This window comes from Portunus trituberculatus, chromosome 29 (assembly GCF_017591435.1).
Source record: "Portunus trituberculatus isolate SZX2019 chromosome 29, ASM1759143v1, whole genome shotgun sequence".
In the NCBI taxonomy this organism is placed as follows: domain Eukaryota; kingdom Metazoa; phylum Arthropoda; class Malacostraca; order Decapoda; family Portunidae; genus Portunus; species Portunus trituberculatus.
The window spans coordinates 8700840-8725839 of record NC_059283.1 but is presented as its reverse complement, the minus strand read 5'-3'; the positions used below and the strand labels follow the sequence as shown (position 1 = coordinate 8725839).

The 25000-nt window shown below is 46.9% G+C and overlaps 3 protein-coding genes across 15 annotated transcripts in view; all 3 read right to left on the bottom strand.

Moving 5' to 3' along the window:
- LOC123510402 (protein TANC2-like) overlaps nt 1–11406 on the bottom strand; it is a 235022-nt gene extending 223616 nt beyond the window's left edge. For 7 of the 9 annotated variants that reach the window (XM_045265531.1, XM_045265539.1, XM_045265532.1 and 4 more), the window contains exons 1-3: nt 11202–11340; nt 10482–10598; nt 1999–2053 (exon numbers count right to left, since the gene is read on the bottom strand). In XM_045265531.1, coding sequence (XP_045121466.1) covers nt 1999–2053; nt 10482–10544 — 118 coding nt within the window. In that variant the 5' untranslated portion in view covers nt 10545–10598; nt 11202–11340. Of the gene's footprint in view, nt 1–1998; nt 2054–10481; nt 10599–11201 lie in introns of all 9 variants that reach the window. The other 2 variants (XM_045265541.1, XM_045265550.1) reach the window with 2 other exon arrangements.
- Nucleotides 11407–12477: 1071 nt separating this feature from the next.
- On the bottom strand, nt 12478–13948 carry LOC123510404. The gene is made up of 2 exons (XM_045265556.1): nt 13767–13948; nt 12478–13621 (listed from the first exon to the last, which is right to left on the bottom strand). The coding sequence occupies exons 1-2, from the start codon at nt 13831–13833 to the stop codon at nt 12684–12686; spliced, it is 1005 nt and encodes a 334-aa protein (XP_045121491.1). The 5' UTR covers nt 13834–13948; the 3' UTR covers nt 12478–12683.
- Nucleotides 13949–15170: 1222 nt separating this feature from the next.
- Nucleotides 15171–24964, bottom strand: LOC123510403. Of its 5 annotated transcripts, none has more exons than XM_045265554.1 (12): nt 24827–24964; nt 23120–23267; nt 22646–22856; nt 22363–22518; nt 22058–22242; nt 20758–21926; nt 20310–20590; nt 18866–18958; nt 18484–18638; nt 17720–17890; nt 17124–17349; nt 15171–16911 (listed from the first exon to the last, which is right to left on the bottom strand). In XM_045265554.1, exons 2-12 carry the CDS (start codon nt 23212–23214, stop codon nt 16789–16791), a joined length of 2865 nt encoding a protein of 954 aa, XP_045121489.1. In that variant the 5' UTR covers nt 23215–23267; nt 24827–24964; the 3' UTR covers nt 15171–16788. The 5 variants fall into 5 exon arrangements, with proteins under 5 accessions (XP_045121489.1, XP_045121486.1, XP_045121490.1 ...); XM_045265551.1 differs by lacking the exon at nt 24827–24964 and adding an exon at nt 24143–24300; XM_045265555.1 differs by lacking the exon at nt 24827–24964 and adding an exon at nt 24143–24300 and having other exon boundaries at nt 20758–21920.
- Nucleotides 24965–25000: the final 36 nt, after the last annotated feature.

The window sequence follows — 25000 nt, the reverse complement described above, 5'->3', positions numbered from 1 at the left end:
CCTCCTCCTCCTCCTCCTCCTCCTCCTCCTCCTCCTCCTCCTCCTCCTCCTCCTCCTCCTCCTCCTTCTCCGTCCTCCTCCCCAAGACACCTGTGCACAATACAAACAGGCAGACACACAAAGAGGAACACCTTGACTCGCTCCACGCCTCACATCTTAACGAAGGCTGCCGTAAAACTCACTGATAATAGCAATGATAAAACCAAAGCTAAAAAAAAATCTATTGAGACAAGAAAGTAAAATGTTTGGATCAAGAAGTGTACCAAGGAAAACACTCTCTTCCCCCATCCTTCCCTCCAAAAGGTGCCTCACTCCTCCCTTCTCTCTCTTTACGTACCCTTTCATTCTGCCCTCCATACTCCTCCCTTTCCGTACGTTACACCCTTCCTTTCTTTCTCCCTGTTACGTCCCTCTATTCCTCCGCCATCCCCACCTTCAGCTGTACTTGCTCTCCCTAACTATCGTCTCATTCACCCTCCCTTACATACGTACCCTTCCTCCATTGCTACCTTCACCCCCCTCACTCCTGCCGTACCCCGGGACCGCGCCGCCCACACGCCCGCGCTAAGCGACTCCACCCATGACTTCGCATAGGATTTCGCGCCCAAACCTGACCTTCATTCTTCTCCCAAGCAAGTTCTTCCCTATCACGGCGCTCACGTAGGCACAAGAAGCCGTCCGTGGTGTCTGGAGCCGCCCACATGCGCCTATCGCTGCGTGGCAAGGCCGTGGATAGCTGGCGTAACTCTAGCATAATGTTCCCGTGCTGACTGGTGACCCCCGTGCTCACCAAAGTCTGAGGTGATCACTCCCGCCCCGCCCCCCCGCCGCTGTAGCCCCGCTGGACACCAAGACATGACGTCATCAGGCTAAATATATCGATGACAGCCTCCCCACGCCGCAGCTGCTATAGTTCTGCGCTCGCTTCATCGCTCGGTGGGTCAGTTTTTCCGTTGTAATTTGAGCAGAATGAGCAGCAGTAAAGTGTGGCGAGGGTTGATTGGCGCTGTGCACTGTATTAGCTGATTGCCGCTGCACTGCCCTGCCCGGCTTTGTCTCCACACCTTTACCTTTTTGGGACCATTTTTTCTTCCCCCACCTAGCTAATGTAACGAGTAATGAACAACACTCTAAAATGTATGATGTTATTTTACTGACATGAGGAAAAACAAACCACAGTGGTGATAAACCAGACCTTGACGATTGTGCCCACCAGCCCCCGCCCCCAGCCGGCAGCCGCACCGCGCTGCCTCCTGTCATGGAAGGTTATGCTACAATGCTTCTCAGGGCTTTGTTCTCTCAAGACAAGTCTATTTTCAAAGGCTGGATAGTAATTCAGATAAGGCAGATAATTAATCGGTTTTCATGGACGTTTGTACTGTTAATGTATAATTCTTGATAAATTTAGATGGAAAAATGAAAATACACTTAAAAATCCTTTTAACTTCAACTCTAGCCAATTGAAAACACTGCAGAACGAAGGAAGCAAAGGTTTCAAGAATAATAACAATAATAACCTTAGGCAAATTAAAGGACAGAGTAAATCTTCCTCGCACATCCCAGACAAATAACGCTCACTGCTAAGGCTGAAGCATTGCGATACATGACAGCTGACGTGTTTCCCTCGCTGACTGATCAACCAACGCAGACCCTTCAAAATTATTCATCATAAGCGCTAACTTTCACAACGATACTCCGAAACCTTACATAGCAACTCATGAATGTAAATAAGTATGTGATTTTTCTATCAGAGGTCAGTCCTAAATCCCTACATCTCTATTCGTAGTATTGCAGCAGTAACAGTAGCAGTAGTAGTGATAATGTCGCGTCTGTAGAAGTAGTGATATGCTGTCGCGCCTCTCTTCGTTATTGCGTCCCATTCCTATAGACTATATACTAAGAGACACACCAGGAGTCTTCATTATGCTTAGCTGCCTCTATCTACACAAAACTGGCAACACTCCACTGAATAACAGCAAACAGAAGTCTCTCATTTACCTGTTAGAGAAGAGTCGTCCTCAGCGGGTCGGGGAGGAGCGCCATGGCATCGGTGCTGGGGAGAAAGAAAACGAAGTTAGCCGAATCATCTCAGAGAACGCCACTACTGATTTTAGAGGTGACTTTACTAGATATGGAGACTTGACACGGGGAGCGGTTTCATACATAAATGTAGCAATGGCTAAATGAAATGAATAGATATATCCCGTTCTCTAATCCTACTTTATCTCCTCATTTCTGTCTCACTCCTCATCCCAGCTTCACTTCCTTACTCTTCATTCTACCCTCATCTACTCAGATTTCATCTCGGCCTCACTTTGTCATCTTTTATCTTAGCCTCACTGCCTCGCCCCTCCCAAGCCTCCACACTGTCAACACGTACCCTGGCGTGCTAAGCTTTATGGCACCTCGCTAGGCTGTATAGGTTCACGCAATGGCGCTGTAAAAGTCCGCCTTCTACTGAGGAATACTTTATGAGGGAGGAGAGAGAATGAACGCCGTTTCTGGCACTGTGGTCGTCCTGTAGCACCAAGAGTGTCATTGAGGGCCTTCTCTTATTCCTAACAGTCCCTCATCACTCATCCCTTACTCACGCTATTGGCAGCTTTACATGCGTTTACAGCTCTTTAGTTCCTCGTAGCTCTATTAAGGGTATGTTTGAACAACTTGCTTTTGAAGTGTGAGTAGTGGAGATGAGAATGATCTGTAGAATGAGACAGGGATGTGGAAGTGAGGCGGGAGGGTGTGGCTGGAATGGCATGAGACAGGGATAAGGAAATGAAAATAAACATTTCAGCTTTTTTCTCGTCTAATTTATCACAGGAAGCATGAGAGTTGGCTGCCGTTCGAAGAGAGAAAGAGAAAGAAGGCGGCAAGAAAGTGACAGACATGGTGAGAAGTCGTGATAAACACAATACGGAAAGAAACTGAAGGCAAGAAAGAAGCAGACAGCGTAAAAAGTAATGAACACAACACAGGTGGAAAAAAGACTAATTGGACAACCTTTTCCGGAACTGTCACAAAAGTTCAGCTGTACTTATGGCCGGAAAGGCTTATAAGAACAGTCTCTCTTTCTGCATCGCTTCTTATCTGTGTTTTCACTCTAGGTAAGCAAAGAAAAAAGTGACACACACACACACACACACACACACACACATCAAAGACAAGGACCGTGTTTTCTCAATGCACCTTCCTTTCATCTCCCGTCAAGACAACCTGATTTCTTCCCCTCGCTCACTTTCTTCAGCTCCACTCTCCCCAAAATAATAACTCATTATTTACCTAAAAACGTTTACCCGGAACCGGAAAAGCCATGAAAAAACGGGAACGAAAAACATGAAAAAGAGAGAGAGAAAAAAAAAAAACTAGCTAGCCGTCGTCTAGACAGGCCGCGGTGCCAGACGCTTGTCGGTAAGCTCTGAGCGGCGGCAGCGTCGGTAAGGTAAGCGGAGCGATACGTTGGCCGGCGCTGTACCACCTCCCGCCTTCTTGTCACTCCTACATTTGCCTCCGTCACGGGCATAAACTAGGCTACATTAACGCCCTCAAATGGCAGGGGTAATTTTAGCCTCGCGCTTGTCGCCGGCTGAGTCAGGGGACGGGATCCGCGCCTTGCCAGCCTGCCAGGACACTGTCGGAGAGTTTATTCAACTTCCAATGGCATTTATTTATTGGGAGCGTGCATTTTGTCACTTACTGCTCCCTGCAATGCCAGTAACTGTCACACTTTTATACACACACCAACACCTCCCTTAAAAACTCTTTACATTACGCTAAAAACACAATGAAAAATATGAACGCAGAGCAGGAAAAAACGAGTGGTATTAGGTTTCCGTCTTGTTTACACCAGAAAAACAGATGACAACTGTCAGGCGAGGGCAACAAAGCCTCACATCTCACCTGTCACACACGGAGAGACCCGAGACGCCCTCACAACGCTGGCTGTGAGGGTACCAGCTAGCACTTGGTAAATCTCTCCCCGGTATTTTGGTACAAACTTACATGCACGGGGCTTCAGAAGTCTTATGGTCTTAAAACGTAGCCTTAGAGCACTCTTGTTTCCCCTTTAATATTTTACTAAAGTTTTCTCTGCATGTTTCTCTCTTTCTCCTCTTTCTCCTCGTAAATGCCTTCTTAACTTTAGCAATTCCTGCCACTTTCCTAACCACCTTTCTGTAACAGCGAGGGTACTCTAGTTACGCACTTTCTTACGCATTCCTTGTTCCCTGCGCTACCATTCCTTGCCTTACCGTCTCTCTTCCCCCTCGTAAATTCCCTCCTAAACTTAGCAATTCCTGTCACTTTCCTAACCACTTCTTTCATAACACAGGTACTTTGCATACGTCCTTTCTCGTTACACAATTTCCCACGCATTCAGTGTTCCCTGCATTACCATTCCTCGCCACTTTACGGGACAAGAATCGCTCCCTTATGTCCACCTGGCCGCATCAGAACAAAACGCTTAGTGATTCACTCGCGCGGATTTTTCACGAGTAGGTTGTGGCCACTGAGGGAGATGAGAGGACATGAGGGTAGAGACAAGGAAAAAGACGGCGAGAGGGGACATGTAAAAAAAACCCATTGGCGACGAAACCATTTTTGTTGAGGGGAGCAAGAAAGTAGACGGAGAAAAACATTATTAGGAAGAGGAGAACGTAGACGAGGAAAACATTATTATTAGGGGGAATAGCTGGGAATATGAGTGTAGAAGGTAAAGTACACTGAAGGTGGAACCAATTTTGTTGAAAGAGAAAAAAAATAGACGGGGAAAATATTATTAGGATGAAAAGTGGCGGGAGGTGAGTGTGGACGGTAAAAATAGACAAAAAAAAACAGTGAAAATAATAAAAGCCAATGATTCACAAGGCGGAAGGGGCTCAGAGAGAGAGAGAGAGAGAGAGAGAGAGAGGGTGGTCAGTGCTCTCCTAAGGCCCATCAGAACGTGACGGCGTGTTACTCCTCACCTGTGTTCACTATTTACGCCTGGCAAATGGGCTCACGGTGGCGCCGAGGACGTGTGTGGGACCGACACCTCCTGCCCACGCCAGGCTACCTCCCACAGGCCCGCGCGCCCACCCAGACGCTCACAAAGGAGGGTGTATTGGAAAAGTCTACCTCTAGACCAAATATAGTGATAAAAATTAATCAAACAGTATTTCAAATTATTCAAAGTAATTCACACAGTAACGGACAGAAATTCACAAAGTAATAAGTTGCATTGTATAAAGTTCGTGCCTTGAATTCTATCGACGAATAATAGTTCATTCTTATCATTCCTTTCATACTTCCCGTACTTCCTCCCCCTCCTCCTCCTCCTCCTCCCCATCCCTTCCTCCTACCCACTCCTCCCCTACCTCTCCCCCATCAAGGACCATTGCCAACAGCTTGAGTTCACTAATAAATATCAAATGACCTTCAGTCGAGCCCATGCACCACCTGAGAACAAGACGCAGGTGAAGAAGTTGCAGGTGTGCTAGGGGAAGCTGAACAAGGGAAAGGTGAACAAAGGGAAGCTGAACAATGGGAAGGTGAACAAGAGGAATAAATGCATACAAAGAACACGTGAAGTGCAATAATTAGGATACGGAGCGGAAACACGAGAAGAGAGAGAGAGAGAGAGAGAGAGAGAGAGAGAGAGAGAGAGAGAGAGAGAGAGAGAGAGAGAGAGAGATGGTATGACAATGCCAAAGTTGAGATCTACAAGGAGTGAATTGAGTGTAAACACAAGATGGCACATGAGGAAAGTATGGCAAAAAGTCTGGCACTGTCCTTGGCACTCCTGTCACACCAGCAGGACGCAAGGTCAGGTCACATGACTTGTGGGCGAGGCATCCACCTGTGCAGGGTATCCACTTTTTTCCTTTTTTCCTTTGTGTTGCTGGTGATGATGGTGATTGTGGTGGCTGTGTCTGGAGATAAAAGCACAGGTGGTGGTGGTGGTGGTGGAGAGGATGGTGGTAGTGGTTGGTGGTGATGAAGAAGGTTGTGATGGTGGTGGTGGTGGTGGTGATGGTGGTGGAGAGCCAAGCTGGATATAACTCTGGCAGAGTGGATGTTGCTGTGGTGGAGGTGGTGGTGGTGGTGGTGGTGATGGTGGTGGTGAAATTTAGATAGTGATGACAAACACATGTACAAGTGATGGCCCTGCATCGCACCATATCATTGCAGTCGTGATAACAGCGTAATTATGTGCTGATGTAATCAATGTCGCTATCATTGTTATTAATACTGCCACGACGGAATAGGTGGTGGTGGTGGTGGTGGTGGTGGAGACACTGCACACCCAGCAACACGTCACATCACGTCTCCCGGAAGGTCACACTCGCACCAGCTGTGCTTTTCACACCTTTCTTATTTAATTTCTATCATTCCTTCACTTATCTCTTCAATCCTCCCACTTACTCCGCCACCACCACAACCACCAACACCACCAACAACAACAACAACACCATCAACAATACCAATAACAATGCAAATTAAGTGAACCCGGATACCAAGACGAAACCAAACCTGAAGCAGCATGAAACTGAACCCCGCCAGCGCCTCCGTCAGGTCAGCAGCCAAAAATATACGCAAGGGGCGCCGACCCCCGCCATGGCCCTGCCTCCACTGACCCCCACCACCACCACCACTACCACCACCACCACCACGCTTCTAGACGCCTGTTATCACGCATGCTGGGGACGAAGTGGGGGTTGAAGAGGGCGGTGGGGAAGTGGTGGTGGGTGAGGTTACTTTGGAGAGACTGTAGCAACACGCCTAAATTTAAAGGTAAGGCTCGAGGTATTTTCGGTAGTGACTTGCTGGAAAATTTATGATTTACGAACCACGAGGAATTAAGCTACATATTTATGGGTTTGCAGGAAATATACAATGCAGCATCCTTATTCACGGTGTGACTGTTATTGTGATGACTTCAGCAGGCAGTGACTGGTGGGTGGCCTCGACTATGTTTGTCTCCATCTGTCTCTGTCTAACTGCCAGTCTCTTGTCCTCCCCCGTGTCTCAGGTACAGGAGCACATAATCTCTCATTAAAATATTCCCTTTAAAGCTAAAACAGTCCCATCCCAAGGCGCAGCAAGGTGCTGCACGAAGCTGCACCACCGTCACTTCTCTATATTTGTCATGTAAACTGTGAAGGTGAACCCAGCGTCGTCTGGGCTGTGATTCTACCAAAATGGCTATGTTGGGGGGAGGGGGGACTCACTGTGGCACTCCTGTGGGAAGCTCGTCCCTTTGGACGTGACACCGACATGCGTGCATGCGTGCAGGCACATGGTTACCAGTCCTGCACGTTAACACAACTCCGTCTTCTACTAAGGGAGCAACACAGGCGCACCTGAGGAAACACTCCGCGCCTCCCTATCACAAACCTAATGGACGCGGCGGAAAACTGCGTGTACACTTCAGACTCATAATAAACTTGCGTCTCTTTCTCTTTATTTTTGGACAGGCAGTAGAGGTAATTTGTTTTCCTTGCCTCCACCTCCACGCGGCTCTATTTGGGCTGGGGAAGACACCGGAAACCCAGATTTTACTAACACATTCCTGCTATTCCTTTGGACACGCCCATGCTACGAACACGAAGGCGTTGGGTTGTGTTAAGGGCGCCGGAAGACTCGCGCCCCTCGCTCCCATCATACTACAGCCCCTCCCTGCCCTCCTCCACTATGCCGTGCCCCTGAGGAATGCTGGTTATGTCCATGCCTGGCAGTGAAGGGCGTCGCGTGTTTGAGTGACAGGATTCCTTCTCTTTCACCGCCCTTAACTCTTTCCCGTCCCCTCCTATACACTCATTAAGGAAAGATTATCTTCCTCTTCATTTTACCCATCCGTCATTCTTTCCTTCCTATTTAGTGGACTATTTTTTAACAGTCTTCTACTTTCACTTCTTTGGATGCCTTTGAGAAACATTCCTTCTAATATAATTTCCGGAAAACTTTTATGATTTATTTAGTTGCTGACAGTGGTGAACGTAAGGAGAAAGAACGTGTACATGAAGAGAATTTGTGATAACGTGAAGGAGAGGAAAGGAAGGAACGGGAAACGTGAGAGAGATATGATGAAGATAAAGCAGAGACTAACGAATGCAGGCATGGAAGACACTCGCTGAGAAAGAAGAAGGAAGAAGTGGAGATAAATTCAGAGAGAGAGAGAGAGAGAGAGAGAGAGAGAGAGAGAGAGAGAGAGAGAGAGAGAGAGAGAGAGAGAGAGAGAGAGAGAGAGAGAGAGAGAGAGAGAGAGAGAGAGAGAGAGAGAGAGAGAGAGAGAGAGAAAACACACACGAACAAAAAGAAAAAAAAGTCAGAAAAGAAGGAAGAGGTTAAAAGAAGACATGAGAAACGAGGGATACACATAAGACACACAGATAAACGAGAAGAAATAGAAAAAAATGAAAGATAAATAAAAACGTGGGAGGAATAAAAAAGACATACGAGGAAACAGAAAATGAAGAAAAATGAGAGAAAAGTAAGAACGAAAGGAAGAAAGGATTGAAAGAAGGCACTCCTATCATCTTCCCTTTTGACATGACAGGAGAGGAAGGGAAAGAAAGAAGAAATGGAGGAGAGAGAGGAAACGAAGTAGATGAGAAAAGGCGGAGAGAATCTAGAACCTCCAGTCTGTATAAAGATAGGAGATGATGGAGAGAGGAGAGGTAATGAGAGGGGCGTGTCCGGATCTCCTCTCCCTCTCCTTCACTCTCCCACCCTCCATCATGAGTTACGAGCACACAGGAAGAGATGAAACACGGAAGGAGGAAGGAGGGAGGGAAGAGGAGATATACAGTACAGGAAGAAGGGGAGGAAGGAGAGAGAGCATCAAAGTTCCTGGGATAAGTTGTATAATATTTTGACTCACCATCCCCTTTCTCTCTCTCTCTCTCTCTCTCTCTCTCTCTCTCTCTCTCTCTCTCTCTCTCTCTCTCTATGTATGATAATGATGATGGTGAAGTTGGTGATGGTGGTAGTGGTGATGATGGCACACGCAGAGGACGTTCGGAGTTTCTGTCATGCACGCAAATACTCGCCGTTCATTTCTATATATTCGGCTCGCACTCAGGAAATATTTGCAGTTGCCAAGATGAAAAACAAAATATCTTAACTCACAAACGCAAATCAGAAGTAAGGCTACCACACACACACACACACACACACACACACACACACACACACACACACAATAGTGTAGTGGTTATAAAACACTCGGTTCACAACCAAAAAGGCCCGGGTTCGAGTTCCGGGCACGACGAGGCAAATGGGCCAGCTTCTTAATGTGTAGTCCCTGTTCACCTAGCAGCAAGTAAGTATGGGATATAATTCGAGAGGTTGTGGCCTCGTTTTTTCGGTGTGTATTGTGGTGTGGTCTCAGTCCTACCCGTACATCGGTCTATGAACTCTGAGGTCGCTCCGTAATAGGGAAGGCTGGCTGAGTGACCAGCAGGCGACCGTGAATAATAATAATAATAATAATAATGATAATAATAATAATAATAATAATAATAATAATAATAATAATAATAATAATGATAATAATGATAATAGTAATAACACTAACACTATTTCATAGTTCAGTAGCAAAGTTCAGACATGAGCTGAAGGTGCTCCTCTCAGTCTCATCTTCTCTTTCACGAATGTAAAAGAACTTAGGAATATAAGAAAATGAGGATTGATGCAGGAAGCCGCCATGACTACACTATTTTCACCTATCATTCCCAGGTATGAATTTGTCTGAGCTTTCAAACTTCATTAATGACTTGACACTAACAATCTATGTAATTCATTCCTCTCTCTGAAAACAAGAGCAGGATTAGGACAAACTGATGTCAGTAATTAATGAATGACTTCAAGATATCTATTGGGTTTCTAATGCAAAGACAGGACAAACACAACTTGCTATAAGCCTGGAACGAAGGTTGCAGTGTTCGCTAATGTTCTCTAAAGAGGAAAGCTATTAGCTGCCTCTGAAAACCATAGCTGCAACACAGACCTCACACAACACCTCCAGTCTCTAAACACGGACAGGGTGCTGAGTGACGACACCAAGACACAGACCAGCGGTGAAGCTCCACAGCATAACGTTGACCGTCAGCCAAGTACTAAGGAAGGCATGGGCGTGTTTGGACAGTAAGCGTGAGTTGGGAGGGGGAGGAGGAAAGCACAAGTCTGGCTGGTGACCGTCTCAGTGGAAGGTGAGCCCTACACACACACACACACACACACACACACTCACTCACTCTCTCTCTCTCTCTCTCTCTCTCTCTTAGACCGTCAAGGCAAACCTTAAGGGGCTGAAACTGTCATGGTTGGTAATATAAACTTTTCAATACAGAGCTTGATTTACACTATTGTATTTACGACGCATACGTGTCAAGAGGCGGTGCAGGATGCGTGTGTGTGGGGAAGCAGAGAAGCCTGGCAGCACACAAACTCACTCACACACACACACACACACACACACACACACACGTATACATTCCATTTACCTTCCTGTACGTGTTGACGAGCCAGCAAGCTACTGCATGCAGACCCACGCACGCGGATAGCATCCCATGGAGCCACACGGCCTCCACCCGCCCATCCGCCTCGGCTTTGTCTCTTACCTACGACCAGGAAGAAATAACACTATTTTTCACGTTCTCACGACTGTGATAAAGCTAATTCCGCAAGGCAGACATCTGTGAATCAGCGCCAAAAACGGGGTGACAGAGATCATGGGCATATTGGCGCTGCGCCCCACCCGCAGCCTCGCAAGCAACAGCTGTTATTACTACAAGACTATCTTAAAATGGCAAAAATGAACATTGATTTATATCCTTAACAATTAAAACCAATCTATTAGATCAGTAGGAACAAAGTGGAGCACGAGTCGCGTCGCCAACAGCAGCCAGGACGCGCGAGGAAACAGGATGACCGTCCCGCCGCAAGAATGGCAAGTGATCGGGTCAATTGATAAATTGCATCTCCAAAATTGGCACTCGCAGCCTCTCCTGCAGCACGCTGTCCTGAACACCTCTGTGCCCGCTAGATGCCGACCCAAGGCACCACCAGCGGTGTGCCCTCAGCTACTCGTGGCGTAAGGCCACATACTGCAGGCAGGTAGGCCCTGAGATGCTGCATCACGTAGAACGCTGCTGGCTCACAGCCGTGTTCCGCGTCCCCAGCATCCTCCTGACGCACAACTGTGAACCGTGACCTGTACTGACCTGACTGGGGTAGTGAGGGCCGCCCTACCCACCCCGTCTGGGGCCTCGGAGTCCTGCCTCCAGGGTCAGCCCCGCACCTCACCGCGGCACTACACTCGTCGGTAAGTTCGTTAAAAGTTCGGGAATTCGAGTTCGTCGGGGTCGTTAAGATGAGCAGTGAGACACTCTCGCAGCCACACTGGCGCACACACTGCCGCCTCCACCGCCTCCCTGCCCCCCACGTCCCCGCTACACGCCCCGCCGCCCGCCGACCACGCCCTCTGGCGACAGTTGACTCCCGATGTCCCACGTGCCCTCATCCCCACATCATGAGAATTACTGCCAATAAACAACACGGTATTCCACTACGGAGGGACGTAAGCATCACTCTATCCTCTATAAGTCTACATCATTCTAGTGTTGCCAAGAAATGATGGTGTGTGAGTGTGTGTGGTGCAACACACACCTCCCAGCAACATTGGGCAGCGAGACAAACGAGTGACGTGCTGAAGCTTGGCCCTGTGCCTCTTCCCCACTCCACCCCGCCCCGCCCCGTCTAGCCCCGCCCGCCACACACACGAGGATTGGCTCACGCATCCTGGGGTTTTCCCTACATAGGGAAAGGGGCAGGGGCGGTGAGAAGAAGCATGATAGCTGGGAGACAGTGATGGGTGAAGAGACTATGAAGAGAAAGAGGAAGAACGACCCTGTGGATGTGAGCCGCGGAATGAACACAGCTTGCACACATTGAATCCTGTACAGCTGTTGCGTCTCCGTCCTTTCACACCAAAGACCGCTAGCAGGTGTGTTACGTGTTCATGTACTACCAGGGAGTGAGCGTGTGAGGTGAAGCTTTTGAGCTTCGAAACATAGGTTTTGTCCCTATTCATACGCCGACGTACCGGTATTTTATAAATAACGGTGTCACGTCACTTAAGAAGTGAAAAAAGTTATCTCCGTGTATGATCTGTGACTTTTTTTATTCTAAATGAGTATTTATAATGAATAGTTTTACTGAGTTTACCGAGTTTCTCTTTGAAATAGTCTCCCTTATATAAACATTTTCTGTAACGCATAACTCATTGGTGGACTAAAGAGGAAGCAGGTTTCTGATGCTGTCACCCAGCACAGAATGATTGTACTACTACATATCAGTGAGTTGGGCATCTCACTCCCAAGGTCACTGCAGCGTCACTTAACCGCGGGCACCAGCATTCACCACGTCATTTCTTGGATACCAAGTCCTTGTCTGGACAGGGTCATCTGCACGTCAGTAAAGGGAAACGAAAACATCAAAACAAAGGGACAATGTACATACATAAAACGTACATTACAGTAATACACTCATAAGTCAACAATACAAGTAGCAAATGCAACGTTGTCTCTCTTGACGCATCCCTCACGCATCTAGGATACCAAACATCTCCCCAAAAGCCCTCCGGCCCTTGCTACTGGCCGCTGCTTTCCGCCGCCTGATCTCCGCCAGCCCAGACAGGCTGCTGGTTACGAGAAAACAATGCGAGTGAAGGGAAGCTGGCCTCGCCCGCCTCTTGCACGACCAGCTGAGAAGATCCGTCTAACAGAGGCCGGCATGAGGCGTCTCAGCGTGACCCTGAGTCCGGGACGACTAGCCGGCCCACCACATTGGCACCGGCAGCAGCCGTCCTCAGGGCTCCGGTACTGGCAACGCCTGTTACAGCGCCGCACGCCGGGGCAGATCATGGCGTTGGCGCCACAGTAACACCTGCGGCACCCATTGGCGTCTGTGCCGATGCGGCAGTCAGTGGCACACTCCAGGCGCTGGTCATCACACACAGGCTCCACCTCAGGACGGACTGGCTCCACAGGCTCTACAGGTTCCACAGGCTCTGCATTAACAGGATCAAACTCTCCGGGGAGACCTTCATTGACACCTTCAGCAGGCCTCTGGTCCGGCAGGGCTGGAGCAGCGGGCTGCGGCTGGGCCACGCCGCCCTCCAGAGGTTGGTCGGGCTCCACGGCACAGTTACAAAAGTAACAATCGCGTTCCTCGTTCCGGTCGATGCACCCTTGGAGACACTCGGGTATGGCGGGACAGACGCGTGGCACCTCGCAGCGGCAGCTGGGGCAGCCGCCCTCCTCCTCCACCAGCGTGCAGTCCTCGGGACAATCAAGAGGCGGGCAAACGGGCTCGCGTTCCTCACAGATACACTCGGGGCAGCCGGTGTCTGGAACGAGTTGCTGGCACTCCTCAGGGCAGGCTCCCAGCGGGCGACACAGCGCATCCTGACCAACGCAGGAACACTGGAGGCAGCCCTCCGCTCCTCGCTCCACAGGGCATACCTCAGGACATTCGAGAGGCACCTGGCAGTCAGTCAGCGCCACGCCGTCACAGATGCAGATAGCACACGAGCCATCAGCGCGGGGCACCGTCTGGCACTCTTCAGGACACACTCGGCACTCTGTGGCGGCATGGTGGAAATCACCAAAAGTCACATTTACAACAGAGCCCTATCATAATGATATGTTGCTATCATTATCATGTTAGCGAATTAACAAAACCATTATAAACATGAAGTAGTACTTTGTCAAGACTTGAAGCCCCACCTTGCTGGGCCGCCGCAGCTGCCACCAAACACACCGCTACCACAACGCCGGTCCACGCCACCGTCATGGTGAGCCGCCGCCGCCTGAGAGACCGAAGGAAGGAGTGAGGCAGGAGGAAGGCAGGACTCCCTTTATTAGCAGCTCCTTTCCTTGAGGCCTGACCTTGTGAGTTCCCACGCCCCCAAAACCTTGACTTGAGCAAACCTGAGCGATGCCGGAGCAGGTGCACGTATTCACGCGAGCCACGGGAACAATCAAGCAATCAATCAAGCTAGATATGCAGGAAAGGCAGACGAGGGAATAGAGAAAAGAGTGGGAAGAATACTTAGAGGGAGGAAGAAGTCAATCACTGCACAGCAACACAGGATGCTGAGAAACACCCAGTCAGAGACAAAGACGCAGCACGGCATGGCATCTCTGGTTTAGTAAGTACATTAGTGTGTGCGTGTGTGTCGCAGTACTGGGAGGGTAACCACTGTAATTTCCGTGTGTTGTTCGCATCCGGGATCGGAGCATTAGACTCCTTCACTTAACCACACTCATTAGTCACCGAATCTCAGGCATGACAACAACGGCGGCCCGACACTTTCCTTGTGACTCTAAACACGCCAGCCAAGGAGGAACCCTGAGGGAAGGCGCTGTAACTCCATCACAACAATTATATTCAACATTTTGTAGGCGACTTGATGTGCCTGTTTCCCACGTCACTTGTGTACTCATCCCTCTCTCCTCACTCCCCAGTCCTCACCTCCACAAGGCCAGCAAGTGTGTTATGCTAAATCACTGTTGTTTGAATATAAATACATGAATATGTAACTCGTGCTGCCAGACTCCAGCGACATCGGTCGAGTGAACGTGTGAAGACTTTTCATCATTCATAGCCTGCATTAACATTGCTTAATTCTCATGTGAATTGCCCCTTATGGATCAAGGAGTCACTGCCTCCTTATATAATTTCACAAGTGGGCGTACCTGTCCTTCACCTGGCCGGATCACACATGTGGCCCTCAGGCCTCAGCAAACACCAGCAGCTCATCCCCTCACTCAGGAACACCCACTCTTTCCCGGCGGGGAGTCACCTTGACTTGATCGACACGCCTCCCTGGTGTTGTGTTTGTGGGGGCGGAGGGAGGATCATGATGGGGGGGAAGGGATTGTGGTTGGGCGGTTCTGCGGTACTGTGCTCGCCTCGCGCCCAAATCTGCGTACAGTACCATTGCGACAAAGTGATTTACAAATAATATTATGAACGTATTACTTTATTTATTTCAGTCATTATCTAGTAAGTCTGAGGTATAAAATGGTCGTAATGCATTTCATCCTCCTTACATTCATATTCTATTCTACATAAACTTCATGACTGCATGGCGTGCAAGATACAAAAGATAATGGAAACACAGCATGGTGGAAGACAAGAGCATTTTATTAATCTACAAATCCATCAACGAAATAGTGAATGAGTAAATCATGTTAATGAATGATTGGATGGATGAAGGCAATGATGCTCTGAGTATTGTATGGGGTTGGAACATGGAGATGAGTGCTGGACAGCATAGGAAACAATGCAGTGATGATGAAATCTGTGGACTGCACAATGTGGAGTGAGCAAATCTGGAGGAGAACTTGTGGTGGTGAAAGGTGCGTCTGGCTGTGGCTATGGCCGGTGAGCAGAGTAGGAAGTGTTGGGACAGCTTGGGTGTGCAAGGAAGACAGATAAAGAGCACCTGGTGCACAGGTTAAAGAGAAAGAAGACAATGGACAGTGAGGACAGCTGATCGAGCTTCCCAGTGTGTGTCAGAGACCACCAGTGAGCATCATGCTATAAAGACTCCACTCACTCTGGAAACAGTGAAGACTCTCTTGAAGCACCAACCATTCACTGCATGTAGAATAACGTCAGTGACATGAACTGTTGACATTCTAGGTGAAGTGACAAGTGTCACTTTACTTAGAATGTCAATAGTGTCATGTTATACTTTTGAATGAACTCGGCTTTAACAGTCTATGTTTGTTGTGCTGGAGAGTTGTTACAACTCAACCCTTTCCACAGTACATGTGCAGGTAAACGGATGAGGAAAATGTTAGTAGGAAAATGTTAGTACCGGCTGACCACAAAATAAGTCTTTGAAATGAGCAGCATCCTGATACAAGGGATGCAATAAAAAGATCTTGCATGGATTTCCTAAAACCCAATCAGAAAATATGTAAAATGAATCACCAAAATAAAATAAAGTGTAGAAATGCCATAATAAATTACATCATAGGATAGTTATGTATGAGACTATAAATAATGAGTGGATTAAATCATAATCAAGAAAATCAGCACAGAAATGTTTGCTGGTGGAGGCTTCATCTTCAGCAGATGCTCCTCACACCCTCCACACAGCTGCCTGGCTCAGTCTGAGTGCTTCCTCCTGTCACACTACTAGCACAGCACAGTGCTCAGACTCTACACTATGTTAATGACTGTTATAGACGTGTGAGTAAGCTAATCCCCATCCTACTTGTAAAGACTGAGAGTGACCCTCTTGAGTACAGACACCATATCCAGAATTCAGGCTGACAAGAACCTCAGATTATATTTAATTTAGGTGTTACAGCACACAGGTGAGTATCATCATAGTTTGTGAGTTAGTTATCTTAAATGTAAAACAAAAAATTTTGCAGCAAACAATGTCTAGAATGAAAAATGTAAAGCACAAGATTTATTATGTTCTGTGGCAGATTATTAAGCTTATGTTAAAAATTATCTAATTCACGAAAAAATTAGGTAGGTGTATTCTATTGTACAAAATTTCATTAGAAATATCTAATCCAAAATGTTTTAGTTTCAAATTTCTAATATCCTTCTCTGATGTGACTAGAGCAAGATTCATTCATTATCCAACACTTGTACATACTGAAGACAAAACTCAGTAAATGACTAAGACAATTGCTTGAGCAAACAGGAGGGGAAACAAGTACTACCCAAGAGTGAGCCACACGTACCCACATCTTGTCTTTCTGGCAGGAAGTCAGGAAGTTATTGCTTGCGGTGCCACCTCTTGACGAAGCGATGGATGGCCTGACTCACGTCAACAGGAGCATCCAGCATCAGGTCATGGCCCCCATTGGGCACCATCTCCAGGAAGGCCCGAGGAATGGTCTGTGCACCAGGAAACATCTTCATCACAACTCAGCTCTGACATATAATACATTGCTACTTGGAGTGAACTAGACATGCAGTGTACTTTCAAGTAATACTCTCACCACATTAGGCACCTGAGTACTAAAGCAACTATTGGTGTGAGTAGTTACAAATGTATTCTAAGGCTGGTGGGCAGATAGTGTTGTGTGTTCATTAAGCAGAACACTCACCCTCTCCATCTCACACATCTCCACCAGGGTGACACGTTCGTCCTTCATGCCGTGCAGCAGCAGCGTTGGCACAGTTATCCTGCGATGGAAGGCAATGTCACCCTCAGGCCAATGCTGCCCACGAGCCACATTCTCCAGCACATAACGAGGCGTAGGGGTGATGGAGGAACCAGAGAGGGTGTCTGCAGAAAAGTGTTTCCCTCGCGGCGTATACAGGATCTCACGACTGTTGAAGGTAATGGTCCAGTACTTAGTTGACAGTGGCCAAAGAGAAGTGAGGAGAAAATTGCACACACTGGGGTGTCCTGTTGCAACTCTCACATCTACCGTACTTATAGGCATTTATTATACTACAGTACAGAAAATTCTCCACATCACCCCAGTGGAACCATGCATGCTTTGGGATCCGAGGGGTCTCCAAGCACACGGGTTCGAATCCTGTCCACGGTCCGAGTGTAGGTTGGGCTTCCTCACTCGGGGCAACGGTTTCCTAGCGGGTGGACTTTGAGATAGGAGGCACCCCAAAAAGTATCCCCTTTAGCCCATAAACTTCCTTTAAAAGCCCACATAGTAAAAAAAAAAAAAAAAAAACTCACCTGCAGCATCCACAGGCCAGGAAGGGGCTCAGGAAGGCAGCCAGGCGAGTGTGAAGGAAGGACTTGTTGGGAGGGTTGGGCATGAGTGGGCTTGGTCCGCCACAGCTGGCCATTATTACTAACCGCACAGATGACACTCTACTCCTTGCCAATGCCGCAGCAATGGAACACCTGCACAAATGAAAAGAATACAAGTGAGGTGTCACCTGTCCCAATCATACAGAAAACAAAGACAAAACATTTTGCCTGGCTCTAACTAAGTTATGTAAATATTATTTATCTTTTTATTTATTTATTTTTTTTATGTTATGGCCTGTAGGCATACTTGAAGAGTATATGTGGGAAGCGCTGTTCAGGCAATTTTATTTATTGTAGTACCCATATTAGAGCCCACATCACCACCCAAGTGCACCTTTGGTGTAACCATCTAGAACCTGGGTACCATGGTGACATGTAGGTAACTTTGAACCACTTGACAAATGGTATAGCTTTAAAGCAGTATGAGGTGGGATTTGAACATATGTGTGGACGTCTGCCCAATCCCACGTTCACCACCTTATCCACTACGCCACTACCTCCCTAAAATAGGTGAAATAAAGATTTTGAAGTGCACTGCAGTTATATAGCTACCATTGCTTCTATTATTCAATGAATTTCGGGAATGAATAAGTTATAATGTATTGTATAAAATATGAATGACATTTCTGACTGAAAGCAGCATAACCATAAAGTTCATTCATCAGTGTGATAAACCTCCTCCTCACCCATATCCATGCCCAATGACCACACACTTGCGGCCTTGTGGCACAAAGAGATCAAAGACAAGGGTGATCTGGTCCAGCATCTGGGAGAAAGTATAATGCTCAGGGTCTTTTGGTGCAGAGCTCAGCCCATGGCCCATCAGGTCTGGTGCTACAACCTGCAAACAATGAGGAATAAATATTCATAGCAAAGGATTGAGTTTGTGTAACAGTTTCTTGACTGACAAACTTTGGGGCAATAGAGATGACAAAGTTTTGACCTTTTGAATTGAGATGTAAGCATTGTAAAAGATAAAAACAGAACTGCTAATCAGAGTTCTATGATATATAAGTCACAGTTGAATGGATAAATTAAGTCATGATGGGCAAACATTCATCAAACTACCTCATATCCCCGAGTGACAAAGTACCACAGCTGTTGCCGCCAGTGGTCACTGCTGCCCCCCATGCCATGTAGGAAAAGCAACAGAGGTTTTTGCTGAAACATCAATGATATATACTAGTCAGAACAAGATGTTAAATGTTTGATGTAGACATTTAGTATGTTCATTCTTATACATTTCATAATAAAAACATTTCCATTGTCAATCTTGGTTTCTTAATATACCTGTACTGTGTTAACATAACATAACATAAATAATAGGATAACAAAGGGCCACCAGGGCCCATCTAGGTTATCCTGTATCAGTCGCACAGCGACCTCGTCATCAGTACTTAAAGATACACTTACAAGTACACAATACATTATATACTAATTCTAAATATTTGGCCCATTAACAGGGCTAAGTCCTGCAGCGAATTCCTCTACAATCTGTAATTCCCATACATGGGGATCATGTCTTGTTTAACTATAGTAAATTTCTTATAAAAACTATCATGCAGCGCTATACATAATTATAAATCTAATAAATTTAAGTGCTTATCTAATCTGTTTTTAAACATTGTCAAACTAGTGCTATTTACAACCGTCTCTGGCAATGCATTCCAGAAGTCTACCACCCTATGACTAAAGAAATATTTTCTTATATCTAACCTGCAGCCTTGCTTTCTAATCTTCCTGCCATGATTTCTAGTCCTACTTCCCTCCTCTAAGGTAAAGAAAGATCTCACATCTATGTAGTTTGTATCTGAGAACATTTTAAATAACTCTATCATATCCCTCTTATACATCTCCTCTCAAATGAAAACATGTTTAATTCCTTTAATCTATCTCTATACTCCAGGCGCTTTAATGCTGGTATCATCCTAGTTGCTCTTCTCTGAACTGCTTCTAACATGTTGATATCCTGCCTATAGTGGGGTGACCAGGCCTGTATGCAATACTCTAAATGGGGCCTAACATAGGAATTATATAAGCTACGCACCACTTCCTTACTTTTATAACTAACATTTCTATTTATAAAACCCAGGATCCTATTTGCCCTATTTCTTGCTTCTAAACATTGCTTTGAAAATTTCATAGTCCTGTCTATCACTACTCCTAAATCCTTTCCTTCCTCTACTGCCTCTAGCCAACATCCCTCCATCTCATAGTTAAAGTTTGTGTTGTCTTTACCTAAATGCATAACCTGACACTTTTTAGAATTAAACTCCATCTGCCACCTGTCTGCCCATGCTATCAGCCTGTCCAGGTCTCGTTGTATTCTGTAATTGTCCTTTTCACCCTTTACTGCACATGCTATCTTAGTATCATCTGCAAACTTTGCTACTTTGCTACTAATTCCTATATCTAAATCGTTAATGTACACCAAGAAAAGAAGAGGTCCTAGCACTGATCCTTGGGGTACCCCACTAACCACTTCCTTCCACTCAGACATTGCACAGATTACCTTCACTTTGCACTCAGCAGTGTTCTGGCAGAACTCCTCATCGCTGGGATTTGGCTTCTGCCACCAAAACACCATCTGGCGAGCCAAGTGCATGTGGTCATAAGGAATGTGCTCTTCCTCCTCCTCCACCTCTTCAATGATGAGGCGGCGGGGTGCAGTTGGCAGGCCATCAGCCGGGTTGATGTGAGGGGAAAGGGAGGGGCTGGCAGTGGAGGCAGTGGCTGAGCTGCTCACAGATGTGTTGTCCCCATCTTCACATCTGCTGCTTGTACCTTTGCCTTCTGTAACAGCATCAAGGAAAGATGATAATTACAACAAATATTAGTGAAAATCAGCTTCACCTAATATTAACAGGGCAAAAGAACAACTGATGCCATAATCTTTCCAAGTACTTCCCTCTTTGCAATGACAGTTACTGAAAGACTGCACACACTGGAATGCCATTCACCTTGCTCTGCAGACTGCAATGGAGGGACCTCAAGGGACAAGGCAACATCCTGGCCCTGTGGGGAGTGACCGATGGAGATGGCATGAACTGTGTCAATGTTCATCTGAATGTTGCTCTTTCCTATGTCAATGTCACTCCCAACCGACCCTCGTCTATCACAGGAGGAGGAACTGTTTTCTATGTGAGAAGCTTTAGCACCATGCAGTTCATTTATATCAATAAAATCTGAGCTCTCTTCATGCCCATCAAAGCCCAAGTTAACAATTCCCTCCCTATGATCAAAGTTGTAACCTCTGAAGTCTTCTACAGATGACCCAGTGACAGATATTGAAGGTTTGGACTCCAGTATTTGGCTCATGGGAGAGGTGGCGGCATCATATCTTGGCACTACATCTGGGAGAATCTGTGGGGATCCTGTGAAGTCCTCGGGCAGAATGGTGTCCTCAGGGGTGGAAGGAAGAGCACAAGCTCCCTCAGTGATCAGTCTAGTGGTGTCAGAATACTGTCCAAATCCTGCCTCCCTTTCCTGGTTCACCACCACACCACCCTTGTAAGTCATTGACATCTTTGCTAACTTCAGTGCAGGTAACGAGTGACTCTCGTGTAAGGCAGTTCTGGGAGTTTCTTGTCGTGCAATGTCTCCTCGCGAGACGTCACTGGAGGCTTGGTCTGCTAGGGATTCATCAAGGTTTCCCAGCTGTGCCTCCCCAGTGGACTTGGTTTGTCGCAACTCATTCCTTAGGCTGCTCTGCTGGGAGCCACTCTTTGAGCCGCCAAAGTCACTCTTTCCAGAATCAAACCGCAAGAAGTCTGGCCTGAGGGAGTTTGAGGCTTGCCGGTGTATTGCCATCAGGGAGCTGCTGAGGGAGAATTTTGAGCTTCCTGATCTGGACTGTGGCTTGGGACTTCCAGCATTAGACTTGGGGCTGTGGTTGCGACTTGACAATTTTGGGCTGCATGGACATGACCTGGACTGTCTGGGGCTGTAGACTGGTGGTGCCAAATGTAAGGAGGCATCAGGTGAGCTACTTCCGTCATTAATGCTCATGCTCACTCCATCCAAGACGTCCTGAGTGACTGCCTCCTCAGCAAACAGGGAGAAGCTGGTGCGCAGTTCATTGTCCATCACTCTGTGGGCTCGGGCAAGCTGCTCATCACTGGCACTGTACCTGCCAGAAAAGAACAAAGATGGAATGAGTGCTGTGGTTAACAACTTGTAAAACAAACATTCATTTGAGAACTAAAATTTCACACGGCCAAGCCAACATGCATGGAATCAGCAATTTATTCAAAGCCTCACCTGGAAAGTAGCTCCTCATTAAATACCGATTTGAACCCCTCCTCATCAGAGCTTCCTCCTGCCAGATCGTCCACCTTGGGAGTTATTGTCTCCAACTTGACAGACGGGACGTGGGCCAGCACATTGTCTCGCTCCAAACATGGAGGTTCCTGGAGTTCTTCCTCATGGCCATCAGCTCCCATAATCTAACATAATGGTGTATTCTCATTGATTCAACCACAAAATGTCTTAATTTTAAAAAATAGCTGAATGAGCATGATACCACTTGATGCATAAAAAAAAACCCTTCACAAACAGTACCGTACCTTTCTATGGCAGACAGAACATCGAAACTTCCTTTTTGACTTCCTCAAACTCCTCCGAGACCTTCTGAAGTTTACTGTGTTTTGGTTGGAGTCGGGCGTAACGAAGGGACCCTCCCAGTGGTTGAACCAGTAATCCTCCAGTGAAGCCAGGGAGATCTACCAGCCACAAGATACCAACATGATGCACAACAAAATCCTTACAAATATATCATCATAAAGTATCAATAAATAATATACCAAGCTCAATTACATTCCAAAGTATCCAATCAAAGCATACACTTGCCTCGTCATCAGCAGGCACCTTGAACACGTCTTCCTGGTCGCTGAGTCTGGCCTCTGCTGCCCGGCTGGCCATGGCATCCACAATGGCTGGGTTGGCCGGGTGGAGGTGCATGACACGCAGCCTGAGTCGCTGCTCCCCAACCTCCACCCACACCCGCCCGTCCGAGTCATGACTCAGGCTGCCTGAGGCCACGCCAACTGCATTCTGCCGCCTAGAAATAATCAGTGTTAAGCTCAAGGATGGAGAGCAGGTACTATGTGATGTAAGATGATATGAATTTCCCAAATATGTAGTTGCTGTCTTGGATTTACTTTTAGCATTCTATTTAACAATCCAGTATATATAAGAAAAATTTATATGTTGATCCAATGGTTGACAATGTAAGATGAACCTGCTTTCTGCACTAAGCCAGAAAAGCTGCAGAAAGATTGAATGACCTAACACTGAGTTGTGAGGGACTGCCTTGGGACTTACTTGGGGAGTCTTGACGCCACCAGATCACGGAGGAAGTGCCAGTTCTCCACCACCTCGTCCCGAATGCTGAGGATGCGCAAGTGGAGGCTGTCCATGGTGCTCCCTCACCATGTGTCTTGCCTCACCACCTCATCTTTTGTGAGTCAAGCTGGTGTGAGAGATGACGCTGTTTACGTTGCTATATTTTTCCAGTTATGTCTTTACTAATGTTTGCTGGAGCTCTAAAAATATCTTAAAATTAAATAGTTACCTTTTGGATCATGGAGCTCAAGCCACATATTCCAATTGGCACAATGATTCTACTGAATTCTACACCTCCATTCTGATGGGGAAATCCTGTTGATCCTTCAGCTGCACTAACCTAACCTAAAGCCTTCATTCTTGACAGGAAGACGGCTCCAGATGAGTTAACCAGGTGAGGAAGGTAGTGTCGTCTCCTTGAGCCCACAGAGCATTGGGTACTAGTCAAACACTTCCTGACATTGTGCTTTACCTGCCTAAGACATAACTAAGGAAGTAAGTGTACTTTAAAAATAAATCTATCTTTCTGAGTTAAACCTTTCAGCTTCGTGGTTCTCCATCTAAATAATTCCTGCCATTAACAAATATTTGCCTCGTAATACTTGTGTGCTATAGCTGACAGCACAGTCTTGCCCCAAGGCACTGGTGACCCTGGCCTGCCCACAGGCCCCCACACACACTCTCTCTCTCTCTCTTTCTCTCTCAAGGGGCAGCACCTCAACACTTACACTGCACAGCAGCACCTGCCTCCCAGCCAGGTCGCCCACAGGTGCAAGCAGTACTTAGCGAGGGAAGGACCACGATAGATGCAGACATGTCCCCTTATCAATAAAACATGTCAGATGTAATGAGATAAGTGAAAGTGGAACAGTCTCCCATGATCACCTGAGCACTTCCTGCCTGGGATGCACCTGTTCGTGGGAAAATCCTTTCTCCCTGGGAGGCAAAACGTACAAAACAACACACCACTGTCTCACACTCAAACAGTTCCTGCTTACTGACCTTTACCATTCGGTGCCGCCTGACGCCTGACGTATTCGTGACGTCGGTAAATAAACAAGAAGAGACATTCACTTGCAGGATCGAAACAGCGTCCCATTGGCAGAGAAGCGACCAACCCACGAGAGACGAGCGTTGTGATTGGTCCAGCAGACACAACAGCAAGATGGAGAATGAAGCACGATCTGTGATTGGTGTCCGTCAAGGCTAACTCATTTCCTCGTATTGTTTCTGGCCAGGCAGCGCCGCGTATATGTTACACAGGTATTCACATATGCAGCGGCGAACCAAAAGCTTATCTTACATTCCCCCTCTCCGTCTTCTGAAGGAGGGCAGCAACATCTGAATATTTATGAGATCGGTACTTGATAGAGCGTTGAAGTTCAATCCAGCACGATTTATTCAGATGTATTTCTATGATCTCATCGCGGTGGTATTGGCATGTGGTTTTACGGTACGATGTCCTTCCTGACGTCCTTCCCCACCTACTTGGCCTTGGTACTGCTACAGGTACATGTACTAAGTGTGAGTTCAGCTGGCTTGCTCCCCACTGGCTGGCTTAATAATGATGCAGAAGAAAACATTTGTATGAAGGGCGTGGCGAGAAAATGTTATGCTTGCGGGGCTGCGTACTAAGAGAAAAGGTTACTTAGGTTGGTAATAACTGTAATGGTTTGTTTGTCTCACCTTGCCTTCCTTCCTGATCAATGTGTCTTGCTCCCAGAATGAGTAGCGAACGGAGATAACTATTAATTGCCTGGGTATACACACACACACACACACACACACACACACTCTCTCTCTCTCTCTCTCTCTCTCTCTCTCTCTCTGGCACACTCGAGTTATTATTATTCACGACAC

Bases quoted from the DNA above. Each gene is read 5' to 3' on its own strand.
- LOC123510404 (XM_045265556.1), bottom strand. From the start codon at position 13,833: ATGACGGTGGCGTGGACCGGCGTTGTGGTAGCGGTGTGTTTGGTGGCA. The intron at 13,622-13,766 runs GTGGGGCTTCAA...ATGCCGCCACAG, and splicing joins AGCTGCGGCGGCCCAGCAAG to AGTGCCGAGTGTGTCCTGAA.
- LOC123510403 (XM_045265554.1), bottom strand. From the start codon at position 23,214: ATGGACAGCCTCCACTTGCGCATCCTCAGCATTCGGGACGAGGTGGTG. The intron at 22,857-23,119 runs GTAAGTCCCAAG...GATTATTTCTAG, and splicing joins GTGGCGTCAAGACTCCCCAA to GCGGCAGAATGCAGTTGGCG. The intron at 17,891-18,483 runs GTGAGGAGGAGG...TCATTTGTGCAG, and splicing joins GTCATTGGGCATGGATATGG to GTGTTCCATTGCTGCGGCAT.